The sequence below is a fragment of the Monodelphis domestica genome, chromosome 7, assembly GCF_027887165.1.
Source record: "Monodelphis domestica isolate mMonDom1 chromosome 7, mMonDom1.pri, whole genome shotgun sequence".
In the NCBI taxonomy this organism is placed as follows: Eukaryota; Metazoa; Chordata; class Mammalia; order Didelphimorphia; family Didelphidae; genus Monodelphis; species Monodelphis domestica.
Window position 1 is genome coordinate 96,331,068 of NC_077233.1, and position 18,854 is coordinate 96,349,921.

The 18,854-nt window shown below is 39.1% G+C and overlaps 1 protein-coding gene across 1 annotated transcript in view; it reads right to left on the reverse strand.

Annotated features, from left to right (window-relative positions):
• Positions 1-2,516: 2,516 nt before the first annotated feature.
• LOC100617826 (serine protease 38) overlaps positions 2,517-18,854 on the reverse strand; it is a 60,055-nt gene continuing 43,717 nt past the window's right edge. Inside the window, exons 4-6 of the mRNA XM_007499755.3 lie at positions 11,975-12,252; positions 9,401-9,543; positions 2,517-3,188 (exon numbers count right to left, since the gene is read on the reverse strand). Coding sequence (XP_007499817.2) covers positions 2,943-3,188; positions 9,401-9,543; positions 11,975-12,252 — 667 coding nt within the window. The 3' untranslated portion in view covers positions 2,517-2,942. The remainder of the gene's footprint in view (positions 3,189-9,400; positions 9,544-11,974; positions 12,253-18,854) is intronic.

The window sequence follows — 18,854 nt, forward strand, 5'->3', positions numbered from 1 at the left end:
TTCACCTTCCTCGGTTTCAGGTGCTGGAGACCACCTCCATGGGACTGGGAGTTTGAGCCATTACGACTTTGTAGCCAAGGTTGCAGGTTGGCATGGAAGCCTGGAGAAGCCAAGGTGCATGGTACTGAAGCCCAAAGTAGGGTTTGGACGTGGAACCAGCATTGTGCTCTATGGGAACTGAGCTAAGGTATGAACCAAATTGCCTGCGGCGGTACAAAGGGGCAGGAGTATGTCTCCCAGAGGTTTGTTTATTTGTGATTACATCCTCTGAAGTAAATATTCCTCTGTGAAAGGTCCAAGGTTACACACAGAAAATGTTTACTAAATGCTCGGAGAAGGAGAAAGAAGGGCCCCTGGGGCACCCTTGCTCTAGTAGGATAATGGGAGAGGGTGGGTTACCCAAAGAATAAGACCCCCAAATCCATAAATTATTTTAATTCTTCTAGTGAAATTGATTCTCCTAGAATAAAGGCATATTGATTGTACCTTCCCAAGAGAAAGAGGCATTGATATCTCAGGAACTGAAAGATCTTAAGGCTAACTACTCCTTTCAAAGGTAACTGGCCTATTATGGAGGGAGGAGGGGAAAGAGACAGAAATATGTTTTTTTTTTCAATAAGCAGATTATAATCCCTCGATATTTTTCATTTTTTTTAATCCTTGCCTTCTGACTTAGAATTGGTGCTAAGAATTGGCTCCAAGGCAGAAGAGCAGCAAGGGATAGGCAATGGGGGTTAAGTGACTTGCTCAGGGTCACACAGCTGGGAAGTGTCTGAGGCCAGATTTGAACCAGGGCTTTCTGTCTCCAGGCCTGGCTCTCTACCCACTTAGCCACCTGGCACACCCCTCTCTAGACTTTCATCATTGGGCTTCATGAATTACTTTGGCCAAAATCATCATCTTCAATGACTGACCTTCTGATGACCACTTAGCTAGGTAGTTCTTGGACAGCAAATGAATGCTACTTTACTAGGTCTGTACTCTAAATCTTTCCAGTGTGGCAGGACTTGCAAGAGTCCAGGGTCACCACAGGAAGAAATTGGGAATGAATATCACCAATGCATCCATCAGACTATGAGATATTTGACAGAGAAGACAAGGCAAGGCATCTCAAGTGCACAAAGTGATCAATGCCAGGTCTTCTACCCAGCTGACTCCCCTAAAGGTGGTGGTAAGGGGAGGAAGAGGAGGAGAAAGAACAAGATTTATGTAAAACAGGGGCAGCTGGGTGGCTCAGTGACTAGAGCACCAGGCCCAGAGACAAGAGGTCATGGAGTCAAATTTGGCCTCAGACACGTCCTAGCTGTATGACCCTGGGCAAGTCATTGCCTAGCCCTTACCACTCTTCTGACTTGGAACCAATGCTTAGTATCAATTTTAAGACAGAAGAAGGTAAGGTTTTTTTTAAAGCTTTCTGTAATACTTTTAGAATTGCAAAGTGCTTTCTACATGTTATGTCATTTGATTTAACATATATCCTTTGATCACAACAACCTTATGACTATTTCCCTCCATTTTACACATGAAAAAACTGAAGTAAACAAAAGTTATGTGATTTTCCCAGGGTCATACAGCTAGTAAGGGTCTGAGGGGAGATTTGAACTCAGGATTTCTTGACTCCAAGTTCAGCACCCCACCAACCCTGCCATCCATAGGATACAGTCCATTCTGGACACCACAATCACGGAGAGATGTTGACAATTTGTTGAGCATCCAGAGAAGAGAAATCAGGTTGGTGAGGGGGACTGGAACCCACGCCATGCAGTTATCAGTTAAAAGAACTAAGGCCATTTAGCCTGGAAGAAATAAGACTTGGAAGGAGAATCACTATTGTCTTCAAAGATGAAATATTAAGCCTTGTTCTGCTGGACTCCAGGAGTGAAGTCCTACTGTAGTGGCCAGAAGTTACATGGGAGAAGATTTCAGCTCCATGTGGGAGTTTTCTAACCCTCACGTATGTCCAGTGATCGAATGAGTTATCTTGTGTGGTAGTGAGCTCCCTGTGAATAGAAGTGTTTAAGTGAAGACTAAACACTTCTCTGTCAGAGAATTTATATTCCCCTACAAGTGGGTTAAGTTCCACAAGGAGCCTGGTCCTTAGCATCTATTTTGACATAGAATGCAGTGGATACTTAATAAATGGCTCCTTTGCTTGAAGCAGGGTGCATAGGATACATCTGGGTACAGAATGTTGCCTATGCTGTCAAATGGACTTACAGCCTCAGCTGGTTTTGCTTAACTGTTGTTCTTTATCACAAAGGAAGGTATGGGTAGGGGGTTAGATGATACCCAATCCAGACTGCTTGTGATGTCAAAATACAAGGCATCAATAAAACTCTAATTTCTGAAAAATAGCTGCTGAATTTAATTGAGTTGAGGTTTAATTAAATGATCTGTAAGAGCCTGTCTCACTCCAGATTCCTCGGCTTGGTAGAATGTTTCATTTTTTGCCTGTCTTTTCCATGTGTGGTGTAGACACACCCCTTGAGTGTCCATGGAAAGAAGACTGTCTGCCCCAAGGACAAATGCAGAACTCCACAGCTTTCTGCTTTACAACAGTTTAATTAGATCACTGAAGCCTCAGTCCTTGTTACCATCCAGTGTTTCCAGCACCCTCCTTAGTCCCAGGCACTTTCAGCATCCATTGTGCCATTCCAGAATTCCTAGTTCTCAAAGAAGGTTCAGACCCTACCTTCCACAAACTAGGACCCAGTTCCCACGATCACCTTCTCCTACCCTGTCTATCCCAAGACCCAGCATCCACGTCTCACTCACCACCACCACTTTCTGCCCAGGTTGGAGAGGACGAGCCTGAAGATGGGGCAGATGAGAGAGGGAGGAGTAAAAAAAAGGGAGAGAGGTCTTGTAGAAGCTGTAAGATTTGAGAAGGGGTTCAGAGGAAGAGGGAAGATATTGGGAAAGGAGAAAAAACAGGTGGAAAGTCACTGGATTCTCAGGGCATAGAGAAATAGCAGTGGAGTTGGAAGAGTTGCCCAGGAAACAATGATGGCTGTTGATCTGGAGATGGTCCTGGTTTTGATGATGCCCGAGATCCATGGTGAGAAGAAAGGAACTCGGGAAAAAACAGAAGGGAGTATAGGTGGCTTACAGCCTCTGCCCCAGGTCACCACCCCAATCTGGATCCAGGTATTATTGATTTTGCAGACAAGAGGTCCTCCAGAATCGCCCTAGGAAGAGGAAAGGAAGAAATAATTAGTCATGAGATGGACTGGTGGGAAGGAATGAGGCTGGCCTCTTGCAAAGCCATTGTCATAGGGTCATAGGATCATTTTTGGAGAGTTGGAAGGGACCTTAGAGAGGCTATTGAGTGTAACCTCCCATTTTATAGATAAAAAAACTGAAATAAACACAAGTTAGCAACTTGTCCAGCATCATACAGCTAGGAAGTTTCTGAGGCTGGGTTTGAACCCAGATCTTCTGGCCTTTAAGTCCAGTACTTCATAAGTTCAACTGAGTTCAAGAAGTACTATTAAGAATCTACCACATGGAGCCAAGATGGAGGAGTAACTAGGGCAGCAGCTAGCCATTTCACCATGAAAATCCTCTCCAACAAATAGTAAAATATCACCACAAAATGAATATAGGAGTGAAAGAGCCAACAAAGAGACAGAGGGGAAACAGCCTTCAAAAAAAGAGAAACCCCAAAGCTAGGCAGAGATCATCTCAGGAACTGAGGTGAGAGGGGAGCGGAGCTAGCAGGGAGCATAGCAGTAAGTGAAGAGCAAGTCAAGAGCAAACCACACCCCCACCACCCCACACTTCTGTTTTCACAAGCTAAGTCAGACCCTGAGATCCTTCTGGGTAATTAGTGGTCTAAGCTTGGGATGAGGACATAATCCACAATTTGGGGTGAGGACCCAGTTCTCAGAGGGAGTCTGCCAGGGATCTTTTTGCCCAAAACTAAGGGTGAAGCTCCAGGACAGGTGATCAAGGGTGTGCCTGATTGAATCAAGAATATCTTGAGACCAAAAAAATGGTGAGCCTAAGCCTAGGACTAGAATCTGATCAGCAAGAAATCTTCAACTGATAACTTCCAGGAATATAATAGCCAAATTCAAGAGCCACCAAACCAAGGAAAAAGTACTTACAAGTAGCCAGAAAGAAAGTATTCAAATACCATGGGGCTACAATCAGGATCATGTAGGACCTAGTGACTTCTACATTAAAGGATCAGAAGGCATGGAATATGATATTCAAAAAAGTGAAAGATTTGGGTTTACAACCCAGAGTCACCTATCCAGCAAAATTGAGTATACTCTTTCAGGGGGAAAATGATCATTCAATAAGTTAGAAGATTTCTAGGAATTCCTGAGGAATAAGTCAGACCTAAACAAAAAATCTGAAGGCCAAATACGAGACACAAGAGAAGCCCAGAAAGGTAAATAATGAAAAAGATTTGTGCAAGAATATTCATAGCGACACTCTTTGTGGTGGCAAAAAATTGGAAAATGAGGGGATGCCCTCTGATTGGGGAATGGCTGAACAAATTGTGGTATCTGTTGGTGATGGAATACTATTGTGCTCAAAGAAACAATGAACTGGAGGAATTCCATGTGAACTGGAACGACCTCCAGGAATTGATGCAGAGTGAGAGGAGCAGAACCAGGAGAACATTGTACACAGAGACTGATATACTGTGGTACAATCGATCATAATGGACTTCTCTACTAGCATCAATGCAATGATCCAGGACATTTCTGAAGAACTTATGAGAAAGAACACTATCCACATTCAGAGGAGAATCTGTGGGAGTAGAAACACAGAAGAAAAACAACTGCTTGATGACATGTGTCAATGGGGATATGATTGGGGTTATAAACCCTAAATGATTACTCTAGTCCAAATATAAATAATATGCAAATAGGTCTTGACCAAAGACATAGGAAAAAGCCAGTGGAATTGTGCATCAGATATGGGAGGGGGTTGGGAGAAGAGGAGGAAAAGAACATGATTTTTGTAATCCTGGAAAAAATGCTCAAAATTAATCAATTAAATAGAATTTTTAAAAATTTTTAAAAAAGAAAGAGAAAATTTAAGGGACTCATAAAGGTAAAAATGTTTATATGTCTACATGGAAAGACAATTTCTATAATTCTCAAAAAATTACTCTCAGTGGTAGAGAATATATAAGGAATTTACTCAGAAAGAGGGTGGAAAAGTAAGCTGATTATGATAATATGATGTATATGATGATATACAATGATATGTATATGTAAATGTGATGATATGGAATAATGTATATATAATATGATATGAATGACATGTAAAAAATCTATCAAGGGCTGAAAGAGAGGGTTGCACTGAGAGAAAGGGGAAGGGAGAGAAAGAATGGGGTAAATTATATAACATAAAGAAAAATCAATACAAAGAAGAAAGGATAAGGGTGGTGATGAGCAATGCTTAAACATTACTCTCTTTGTAACTGGCTCAGAGAGGGGAAAATGAGTATATTCAGTGGGGCATAGAATTCTATCTTACCCTACAGAGAAGTAGAAGGGGAACAAGGCAAGGGAAGTGGGGGCTAATTGAAAGGAGGGGGAATTAGAGGTGGGAGGAGCTACAAAAAGCAAAATACTGGTGAGGAGGAATAGAGTGAAAGGGAATATAGCAGGATCCAAAGGGGATAATATGATGGAGGTCAATACACAGTTAGTAATCATGATGCTTAATGTGAATGGGATGAACTCACCCGTTAAATGGAAGTGTATAGCATAGTATAGTATAGGATTAAAAACCAGAATCCTTCTATAAGAAACACATTTGAGGCAGGGTGACACACAGACGCAATAAATAGGACAATCTAGGTGAAATGGGTGAATATTTACAAAAATACAAATTGCCTAGATTAACAAAAGAGGAAATAGAATTCATAAACAATCCCATCTCAGAAAAAGAAATTTAACAAGCCATCAAGGAACTTCCTAAGAAAAAATACCCAAGGCCGGATGGATTCACAAGTGAATTCTATCAAACAATTAAAGAACTAATTCCAATACTATACAAATTATTTGACAAAATAAGCAAAGAAGAAGTTTTACCAAATTCCTGTTATGACACAAATATGGTACTGATTCCAAAGCCAGGCCAACCAAAAACCGAGAAAGAAAACTACAGACCAATCTCTTTAATGAATATAGATGCAAAAATCTTAAATAGAATACTAGCAAAAAGACTCTAGCAAGTGATTACAATAATTATCCACTATGATCAAGTGGGATTTATACCAGGAATGAAAGGACAGTTTGATATTAGGAAAACCATCCACATAATTGACCATATCAATAATCAAACCAACAAAAATGACATGATTTTCTCAATAGATACAGAAAAAAGCCTTTGACAAAATACAGCACCCTTTCCTATTGAAAACACTGGAAAGTATAGGAATAGAAGAGCCATTCCTCAAAATAGTAAACAGTATATATTTAAAACCTTCAGCAAGTATCATCTACAATAGGGACAAGTTAGAATCCTTCCCAATAAGATCAGGAGTGAAGCGAGGATGCCCATTATCACCTCTTTTATTCATTATTGTACTAGAAATGTTAGCAGCAGCAATTAGGGAAGAAAAAAGAAATTGAAGGGATTAAAGTAGGCAATGAAGAGATTAAACTATCACTCTTTGCAGATGATAAGATAGCATACTTAAAGAACCCCAGAAAATCAACTAAAAGTCTAGTGGAAATAATTAACAACTTTAGTTAAAATTGCAAGGTACAAAATAAACCCACATAAATCATCAGCATTTCTATATATTTCCAACAAAACTCAACAGCAGGAGTTAGAAAGAGAAACTACATTTAAAATCACTCTAGACAATATAAAATATTTAGGAATCTATCTGACAAGAAAAACACAGGAATTTTTATATGAACACAACTAAAAAATACTTTTTACACAATTAGAACTAGATCTAACCAATTGGAAAAATATTAATTGTTCCTGGCTAGGACAAGCTAATATAATAAAAATGACAATCCTACCCAAATTAATCTAATTATTCAGTACCATACCTATCAAACTACCAAAAAAACATTTTTTGTAGAATTAGAAAATTTTTAACAAAGTTCATCTGGAAGAACAAAAGAGCAAGAATATCAAGGGAAATAATGGGAGGGAAAAAAAAGCTGTACCAGATCTTAAACTGTACTATAAAGCAGTGGTCATCAAAACAATATGGTGCAGGCTAAGAGAGAGAAGGGTGGATCAAAGGAATAGACTAGGGGTAAATGACCTCAATAAGCTAGTGTTTGATAAACCCAAAGACCCCAGCTTTTGGAACAGGAACTCACTATTTGACAAAAACTGTTGGGAAAATTGGAAAACAGTATGGGGAAAATTAGGTTTAGATCAATATCTTACATCCTATGCCAAGATAAATTCAAAATAGGTAAACAACTTAAATATAAAGAGTAAAATCACAAATAAATTACGTGAACATAGATTAGTGTACCTGTCAGATCTGTGGGAAAGGAAGGAATTTAAGAAGAAGCAAGAGCTAGAGAACATTGCAAAATTTAAAATGAATGACTTTGATAATATCAAATTAAAACATTTTTGTACAAACAAAACCAATGCAACCAAAATTAGAAGGAAAGCAACAAACTGGGAGAATATTTTTTATAACAAAACCCTCTGACCAAGGTTTAATTTCCAACTATATAAGGAACTAAGTCAAAGTTATAAAAAAGCAAGCCATTCCCCAATTGACAAATGGTCAAGGGACACGAATAGGCAGTTTTCACATGATTAAATCAAAACTATCAATAAGCACATGAAAAAGAGCTCTAAATCTCTTCTGATTAGAAAAATCCAAAATAAAACAACTCTGAGGTACCACTTCACACCTAGCAGATTGGCCAGTATGATAGCAAAGGAAAGTGATAAATGTTGTAGGGGATGTGGCAAAATACACTGCTGGTAGAGTTGTGAATCGGTCCAATCATCCTGGAGGGCAATTTGGAACTATGCTTAAAGGGCTTTTAAAGACTGTCTGCCCTTTGATCCAGCCATACCACTGCTGGGTTTGTATCCCAAAGAGATAATAAGGGAAAACACATACAAAAATATTTATAGTTGTGCTCTTTGTGGTGGCAAAAAATTGGAAAATGAGGGGGTATCCATCGATTAGGGAATGGCTGAAGAAATTGTGGTGTCTGATGGTGATAGACCACTATTGTGCCAAAAGGAATAAAGAAATGGAGGAATTCCATGTGATCTGGAAAGACCTCCAAGTGAAAGGAGCAGAACCAGGAGAACATTGTACACAGAGACTGATACACTGTGGCACAATCAAATGTAATGGACTGCTCTAATACAGCAATGCATTGATCCAGGACAATCCAGAGGAATTGTGAGAAAAAAAAAACACTATCCACATGCAGAGAAAGAACTGTGAAAATGGAAATGCATTAGAAAAATATATGCTTGATCACATGGTACAATACGGATGTGATTAGGGTTTTGATGTTAAAGAATCGCTCTCCTGCAAATATAAATAACATATAAATATGTTTTGAACAATGATACATGTATTGACCAGTGGAACTGCTTGTTGGCTTGGGGAGAGTGGGGGGGGGGGATAATGAATCATGTAGCCATGGAAAAATATTCTAAATAAAAATTTAAATATAAAAACTAATTTAAAAAAAGAATCTACCACATGTTCAATAAAGACCTAATAGGGAATTGGAGATAGAAGAAATGCCCAGTGGGCTGAAAGGGAGATCATAAGATTTAGAGGTCCAAGTAGTTAAGTGACTTGCCCAGAGTCAAAGAACTATTAGATGTCTGAGGCAACATTTGAACCCAGATCTTCCAGATTCAAAGGATAGCAGTTTGTTCACTACATCTCATGAATCTCCACTTTCTTCAGTTAAATAAAAAAAATCAAAATATACCCACTCCACTGACCAGGATTGCTCTGACTCTCCTCTTGCTTTCAGAATTCCAATACTGGTCTGACCAAATATCTAATTCATTCATTCATTTATTCTTTTCTTTTCTTTCTTTTCCTTCCTCCTTTCCTTCCTTCCTTTATTTCTCTCTCTCTCTTTCTCTCTCCCCTTTTCTCCCCCCCCACCCCCAGCTCTCTTGCTTTCTCTCAAATCTAAACACACTTAGAATCAGTACTAAGTATTGATTCCAAGGCAGAAGAGTGATAAGGGCCAGGCAATGGGGTTTAAGTGACTTGCCCAGGGTCACAAAGCTAGGACGTTTCTGAGGCCAGATTTGAACCCAGAAGCTCCAGTCCCCAGGTCTGGATCTCTATTTATTGCCCACTGCCCACTTTTTTCTTAGCCAACCAACCCAGCTTGCACCTCCTGCCTGAAATCCCTCCTGACTTTGGTTCTTGTTCCACTGGTCCAGCAGCACTTACCTGGCATGGGCTCTTCTTAACTTTCATGTCTGTGGCACATAGCATATCTTCCTGGATAAAGAGTGGGTTTCCATATATTAACTGACAGATAAACTGATTAAGAAGAGGGACTTCAGCCTCTTGAAGCTTCCCTTCAATGTAACCTGGAAGGGTCAGAATCAGAGAACTTTAGCACTGGAAAGAATCTTAGAAACAGCTAGTTCAGCCCCATTGTTTCAAAGATGAGGAACCTGAGAGCCCTGGAGGGGACAGTGACCCACCCAAGGTCTCTAAGTTAGTGAGAGGAAGACTAAAACAAGACATTCTCCATTCTGGGCTCTCTCCACTACTGCTGCAGAATAATACTCTGGCCAGGAATGAACAACCCAGCTCCTTTGGGCCAAGGAATGGGAGACAGGACAGAAGTAGGTTGTAGAGGCAGTGCAGCCTGGTAGGTAAGAAGGTTGAGACTTCGAGGAAAGGAGACGTGGGTGGCAAATAGCTCTAGACACCTTCTGAACCCGGTGATTCTGCCACCATTTCTTCATTGGTATAATGGCCTGCAGAACCTGTCCCGTAGCATCGTTGTGCGGCCAAAATAATGTAGTGTATGTGTGAGTAATGTAAGTACTTTGCAAACCTTAAAGATCTCTATAAAACTCACTTATTTCTTCTGCTGCTTCTTATTACTATTCAAAAAAATCTGTGGAGTCTGAAGAAAAATGTGGAACTTCAAGGGGCCCTACGTGGCCTTGACCCATGTGGAAGCCCTAATGGGGATCTCTAAACACATCTTATCCTCCGTTATGTGTTAACTTTCCTCATTAGAAGGGAAGCTTCTTAAGGGTAGGGATGGTGCCGTTTGCTTATTTCTGTGTGCCCATTACTTTACCACAGGGCCTGGCCTAGAGTAAATGCCTAGTAAACATGTATAATAATCATAGCAATTAATTATCCCATATATTGTTAATCATATAATAAGTATGACATGATATTCTACAACAATATTGTATATAATACTCTGTGACATGATATATAATTATATGCATAAAATACATGAATATGTAATATAATAAATAATTAACAAAATGGTAAAAAAGCTTAATAAGTGCTCTAGGTATCCTAAGACTAGAAGCTCTAAGAGGACAGGGTCTGTGCCTCAGCTAAGCTATGTGTTTCCACGGAGTCCTTGTTGACTAGTCCTTTCTTTCTCAGAATTAACACTGTGTATTTGTTTCAAGGCAGAGGAATGATAAGGGCTAGGCTTGCCCAGGGTCACACGGCTAGGAGGTAGGTTTCTAAGGCCAGATTTGAGCCCAGGACCTCTTGTCTCCAGGCCCAGCTCTCTACCCACTGAGCCATCTAGCTGTCCCCCCTTGCTAATTATTCGAGTCATTCTCATTCAATAGATGCTGATTAAGGAGGAATTGCATATAAAGCCCTTGGCTGGTATATAATAAGCCATAAGATACATTTTCCACCCTTGAGAAGTTTAATAGGGAGCCTCAAGATTTGTTCACAGGCCAAGAGAAAGACCATTAGATAGACTGATGGAAAGGATGCTGGAGTTGTTCTCTAAGAGTTCAAAGCCTGAGTTCAAATCCTGCATCACACTCATACTAGCTGTGTGGGACCCTAGGCAAGTCCCCAAAACTTTGTTTGCCTCAGTTTCCTCATCTGTAAAATAAAGATCACAATAGCAGCTACTTTGCAGAGCATCCATGGCTGGAGAGAGGCCCAGTGTTGAAGGCAATGGGAAGCTATAGAAGGTTTTGGAAGTTGAGAGGGTAAGGCCTGGGCCTCGGGACGATAATTTTGACCATTTTGTAGATGATCTTTGGAGAAGGGAAGCAATGGAGACCAGGAGTTCCATATAATAAAGAATTATAGTAGTCTAAACCAGTGGTAAGATGGGACTAAAGTAGGGTGATGGCAGTGGCAATGGGAAAAAAAAGGGGAAAGGGGGAAGAAATTTATCTGGGATAGAAATAGTGGGCCTTGGCCACTCATGGGGATGAAAAGGGAGAAAATTATCCCCAACAGGTCACTTGGATAGGCAGTGCCAGGATTTATCTGCCCCCCCCCACTTTACAGAGGAGGAGGTCAAGGCCACAGTCAGCTCAGGCCTCTTGATTCCAGATCATGCTCTTCTGGACTAACTCCCAGAGTCACCACGATGACTTCCATTGGGAGTCACGTAGGGCTTCAGCCTTGGGGGCCAACATCCTGAGGAGTGGGTCCCTCCCAGGAGCACAAGATGCCTCATCCCCTTGTCCCAGTCCTCTGCCAGTAGACTTTCTCTGTGGCCCAGCCCTAATACACTCTTCTCCTTCCTAGGGACCACTTTCCCCTGGAAACCCTCTAGGGCTGAAGTGAGTAGCTTTCCCATTTTCAGGAACAGGCTCTGCCCTCTTCTAAGACCCTCATTTGGTCCATGGGACCTCTGCCACCCCCTCCCAAGTCCCTCCACTTTCTCCAGGCCCCTGATCACTGTCTGGGCCAAAGTAGGGCCCTAGGGACAGGGACAGGACCTCCAGCTCCCCCTCAGAGCCTTCTCCTGCTTTCCCTGGCCCTCCCCTGTAGCCAAGGGCTTACCGTCCTGACTCATCTTTCCCCATCCGGTGACCCAGCATTTGGTCACTTTCTTCAGACTGATGTTGGCATTGGGGAGGCAGATGGGGTAGACATTGCTGGAGAACTTCAGGGGTCTCTGCAGATGCACCAAAGCGATGTCCTTCCCATGGGGGTGAGTGAGCCCGTAGTCTGGGTGAATGTACACCTGCCTGATATTCCGCCTCTGGCCCTTCCTATTTTTAAGTCTGAGGTCGGTCAAGCCCGCCAACACTTTGTATTTGAACAGGGAATCCATGTTCCTGAAGGGGGAGGGAAGGAGATGCTGCATCACCACCACACCAATTCACCAAGCCCTATAGACCCTTTTCCTTTTTCTTTCTTTTTTTTTTAAACCCTTCCCTCTTAGCACTGTGCCTTGGTTACAAGTGTGTGGAGTGAAAATCTGGAAAATGTTAATCACTCTCAATAAGTAGAGTGCAGCCAGATAGAATGAAAAGACAGATGCGGCTTTATTTGGAGAAAAATAAAGGGAATAAAAACAAAAATAAAGGGAAAGGGAAAAAGAGACAGGAAGGAAAGGAAAAGGGATTCTGCCCACAGAAGCTGCGTGCTTGGGGCAAAAAAATGCCCTCTCTCTGTCTACATATAAGCACAGACTTTTTATAATAATATTGACGCAAGATTCACCCCCACCCCTTGTCCAACCCTATAGTGGGGCTGTGATATTCACAATCTTGAGCATGTGGTTTTCAACATTATATACCCCCTGAGAACCAGTGGTGTGATTTAGATGGTTTTTTCTCAAGACAGTAAGAAAAGTTACAAATTTGAAACTTCTTCCTTTTCCTGGGGTTGGCATGCTTCCCAGACTACAGATAACCTCTTCTCAAAGTTTTTGAAAATAGTTCAGGAAAACTAAAAAATTTATTGGGGGGGGGTACAATTTTATTCTAAGGAATAGTAATACTAAGGGATCTTAAAAACTGGGATTACAAACTAAATATACTCTGAGAATTGCACACTAAATCTCATCCCACACAATCCTCCCTCTTTTAATTTCAGAGTTGTGTAATTCTCACCTGCCTCAATTTCCTCTGTATGTAATAACAATAACTAATAACATTTATTAAGCATAATTGGACATTCTTTATCTTCATCTTCAGAAATCATCTTCTGATGACCAGGAATAGGTCTTCTCAGGAAACTTGCTCTCTCTGCTCCAGGTTGCTTACAAAATCTCTGGGGATTCTCCTACTGACAAAAATTCTTTTGCAAAGCAAACATTTTATGAAATAAATCCTTCTACCTCAGGTTTCTGTAGAAAATGCAGAAATTCCTAGACTCTAATTCTTAGTCTAAAGTCCAGGTTTCACTTCTACTCATAACCATTTTTATCTATTTCTACGGAATCTTAATTACAGATCATCAAAAATCTCACTTGCCTAAAGCTATCACTTAATCAATTCTAACTTTCCACTACTAGTCTACTTACTTGTTTGGAAAATGAAAACTCTCACTTCACAATTTACATCCTGTGCTCATTGTAGGAATTTGTCACAAAAGAAAAGGTGGGGAATCAATTAGAAGTGTCTTTACAATCTTTTCTTATACGTCTACATCTTAAGAGGATAAATAGTGACTTAACATTGTCTGATTTCATATACAGATCAGAGCTGTCACTGGCTCATGTCACAGTTATTTTACTCAGAGACCACTAGAATCAGTCAGAAAGGGCCAGGCTAAGTTGAGTCCCAGACTGCCCTTCTAAGTGTTATATGACTTTCACTTATCCTCTGAGTATCTCATCATTCTTTCTTTTCAGTGGTAGATCAATCATCAGATAGCCATGCTTGAATTCAAAGCTCACAATAATATTAGGTGTGATTTCCATAAACCTTTTGTCTTAAATGGCTACTCATTACAGTTGAGAGAAAATTTGTTCTCACCATGTTCCAATTTCATTCTTTTAAAATCCATAATCTCACATATATAAGCCAGTGGAATTGCTTGTTGGCTCTAGGAGGGGGAGGAAAAAGTGGAGGGAAAGAACATGAATCATTTAACCTTGGAAAAATACTTGAAAATAAATAAATAAATAAATAGACAAACAAACAATTAAAAAAACAAAATCCATAATTTCAAACAAGATTCCTGATTACTTATTTACTTATTCTACTGGCTTCTAAAAAGATTACTTCAATTTTATCTAAAATAAATGTTCAAGTATCCAAGATGAAAAGAGAGACCTCATCTCTGATTAAGAGGAAATTAAGGCAATCATTAAATACTATTATGCCCAATTATATGGCAACAAATATGGCAATCTAGGTGATATGGATGAATACTTACAAAAATATAAATTGCCTAGGAAGAAATAGATTACCTAAACAACCCCATATGAAAAAAAAAGAAATTGAACAAGCCATCAAAGAACTCTCTAAGAAAAAATCCCCAGGTCCAGATGGATTCACAAATGAATTCTATCAAACATTCAAAGAACAACTAATTCCAATATTATACAAACTATTTGACAGAATAAGCAAAGAAGGAGTTCTACCAAATTCATTTTACAACACAAATATGGTACTGATCCCAAAACCAGGCAGGTCAAAATCAGAGAAAGAAAACTATACACCAATCTCCTTAATGAATATAGATGCAAAAATCTTAAATATGATAGTAGCAAAAAGACTCCAGAAAGTAATCACAAGGGTTATTCACTATGACCAGGTAGGATTCATACCAGGAATGCAAGGATGGTTCAATATTAGGAAAACCATCCACATAATTGACCATATTAACAAGCAAACCGACAAAAATCACATGATTATCTCAATAGATGCAGAAAAAGCCTTTGATAAAATACAACACCCATTCCTATTGAAAACACTAGAAAGTAAAGGAATAGAAGGGACTTTCCTAAAAATAATAAACAGTATATATCTAAAACCATCAGCAAACATCATCTGCAATGGGAATAAACTAGAAGCCTTCCCAATAAGATCAGGAGTGAAACAGGAATGCCCATTATCACCTCTATTATTTAACATTGTACTAGAAACACTAGCAGTAGCAATTAGAGAAGAAAAAGAAATTGAAGGTATTAAAATTGGCAATGAGGAGACCAAGCTATGACAATCCTGCCCAAATTAATTTACTTATTTAGTACCATACCCATTGAACTACCAAAAACATTTTTACTGAATTAGAAAAAAAAAACCATAAAGTTCATTCGGAAGAAGAAAAGATCAAGGATATCCAGGGAAATCATGAAAAATAATGCGAAGGAAGGAGGATTTGCAATCCCAGATCTCAAACTATACTATATAGCAGTGGTCATCAAAACAATTTGGTACTGGCTAAGAGACAGAAAGGAGGATCAGTGGAATAGACTAGGGGTAAGTGACCTCAGTAAGACAGTCTATGATAAGCCCAAAGATCCCAGCTTTGGGGACCAAAACCCACTATTTCATAAAAACTTCTGGGAAAATTGGAAGACAGCATGGGAGAGATTAGGTTTGGATCAACATCTCACACCCTAAACCAAGATAAACTCAGAATGGGTGAATGACCTGAATATAAAGAAGGAAACTATAAGCAAATTAGGAGAACACAGAATAGTATACTTCTCAGATCTTTGGGAAAGGAAAGACTTTAAAACCAAGCAAGAGCTAGAAAAAATCACAAAATGTAAAATCAATAATTTTGATTACATTAAATTAAAAAGGTTTTGTATAAACAAAACTAATGGATCCAAAATTAGAAGGGAAGCAACAAATTGGGAAACAATCTTCATAACAAAAATCTCAGACAAAGGTCTAATTACTCAAATTTATAAGGAGCTAAAGCAATTGTACAAAAAATCAAGCCATTCTCCAACTGATAAATAGGCAAAGGATGTGAATAAGCAATTTTCAGTCAAAGAAATCAAAACTATTAATAAGCACATGAAAGTGTTCTAAATCTCTTATAATAAGAGAGATGCAAATCAAAACAACTCTGAAGTATCACCTCACACCTAGCAGATTGGCTAACATGACAGCAAAGGAAAGTAATGAGTGCTGGAGGGGATGTGGCAAAGTTGGGACATTAATTCATTGCTGGTGGGGTTGTGAACTGATCCAACCATTCTGGAGGGCAATTTGGAACTATGCCCAAAGGGCTCTAAAAGACTGTCTGCCCTTTGATCCAGCCATAGTACTGCTGGGTTAGTACCCCAAAGAGATAATAAGGAAAAAGGCTTGTACAAGAATATTCATAGCTGCGCTCTTTGTGGTGGCCAAAAATTGGAAAATGAGGGGATGCCCTTCAATTGGGGAATGGCTGAACAAATTGTGGCATATGTTGGTGATGGAATACTATTGTGCTAAAAGGAATAATAAAGTGGAGGAATTCCATGGAGACTGGAACAACCTCCAGGAAGTGATGCAGAGTGAAAGGAGCAGAACCAGGAAAACATTGTACACAGAGACTAATACAGTGTGGTATAATTGAATGTAATGGACTTCTCCATTAGTAGCAATGCAGCGATCCTGAACAACTTGGAGGAATCTACGAGAAAAACCACTATCCACATTCAGAGGAAACACTGTGGGAGTAAAAACACCGAAAAAAAACAACTGCTTGATCACATGGGTCGAGGGGATATGACTGGGGATGTAGACTCTAAATGAACATCTTAGTTCAAGCAACAACATGGAAATAGGTTCTGATCAAGGACACAAGTAATACCCAATGAAATTGTGTGTTGGCTGTGGGAAGGGTGGGTGGAGAGGTGGGAGGGAAATAAAGTGATTCTTGTAACCAAAAAAATAAAATAAAATAAATGTTTATCTCTTTAACTTCTCTAATATCTAAATGTCAGTTCTGTATCTTCTTGCTTCAATACCTTATCTATATTTGCCTTACCATGGTCTTCAAAAGATTTTCTCTTACTCTATCATAAATCTAATTAAAAATAGTTTATCCCTACCTTTTAACATTTTATTTGCTTTTCTCTGAGAACACTCAGGACCATAATACTTGTCCCTCCTTCTATGTAAGAAAAGGAGATGAAATAAATAAGTGCTTAAACTCAGTCTCTAAATATCCACTCTTTTTCTCCTCAAGCCTCTGCTCTAAGCAGAATTAAAATTCTCTATTTTCCTTTTTGAAGTCTCTTATATATCCTACATACATTGTTCATACAACATGACTGTCTTCTGGCTCTCGTAAAGAGGCCCCATATTCTGATTAAGTCTCCTACATCTTATATCTCTCATATGCTAATCCGACTGTCCTCTCTCACCTTCTATGATTTGCTTATGCCATCATTATTCATATATTTAACTTGTACCAGGTATTCTGTCATCTGCTATTAGTGGCTTAAGAAGGGCCCTGATTAACATTTTTCTTATCAATTGCATCATTTGCACATATCATTTACATATCACATCTTTACATATTGTCTTATCCAATTCACTACAAGAATTAGTTTTGTTCACAGTACAAATTCAGAAACCATTTGCATTTACACAAAATTACACTCTACAGGTAAATAGATTACATTTAAATCCAAATTTATGTTCAATAATGAAGTCAATTTTACCCAAGGTACATACTTTGGTAACAATTCATATATCCCAAATAATTACAAATTCAGAAAGTTTTTAACAATATTCAAAATTCCTTATATAGGTTCCATTTCACATTTCCAAGTTTCCAAATTTAAAATTTCTTCTTCCCCAATGTTCATTACATTTTCACTTGTTTAATTCAACAGCACATATATTATAGTAACTTTTTCACATTCTCATTTGAAAACCCCAAATTTAGATCGTGTAGAAACTTCTTAATATGACATCACATCTTTTTCTAATAAGTGGGCATTGAATTATTACACACTTTACATTAATTTTATTGAACCTTAAAATTCATAAAATAGCCAGCATAGCACTTATCAAGAATTTGCTTCTCATCTGCTTCTTTAGTAAAAATCCCTTTATGCATCAGGCTAGTTATTAATTACATTCAATCAATTTTCAGATTCAGATTGCTCAAATAACAAAAAGTTTAGGTATATCCAAACATTCAAATGTCTCACCATTGTTCATTTCAAATCTCAATGAGTAATAACAGTTCTCTCATCATTAAGTTTTGTACAGAATCAAAACTACCTGGAATCTTATAAAAACTGATAATTTTCAACACTGAATCACTTTAGAATCATTTCAAAAAATTTCAGAAATACATTTTGGAGTAATTTTCCAAAATCACACACACACACACACACACACACACACACACACACACATATAAATTAAACATAAGTAAAATCCAACCATGGGGTTAAATCTCCCTTTTCTTATTCTTGCTTTTCCATTTCCCATTCTGTGGCCAGCTTAAGAGGGGAAAGGGAAAATGTTGAACAAATCTTCTTCTGCCTTCATCTTCTATTGAGGATAGGGTAGGGGAAAGAGCCAAGATGTCTGGGTAGTAGCAAGGAAATCCTAAAGCTGCTCTGAATATCCTTCCAAACTGATCTTTAAAAAGCTTCTCAAAGGATAGAAGTCAAAGCAGGATGAGCAAAGGGTCTCTCCCACTGAGCATAGTATAAAAGATAGGCATAGAAGGGATTTCCAGGTTATAAGGGGACAAAATTTGCTCAAGGAAAAGCATAGGCTGACCACCCCAACCCCTCACCTACCTCCCCAGAGGCAGAGCCAGAATCTGGGCATCCTCCAAATTCTAGGAGGCAAGCTACACTAAAGAAAAAGTACCACAGACCTACCCCTGGAGGCTCCATGTCATGGCAGTGAGAGTCAAAGCTTAATAGCACAAAATTCACTTGGCTGTAGTGGTAGTGGCAACACAGGGGTAGCAGCAGCAGTGAAGATGGCCTCAGGGCAAACACCGTGAAGTA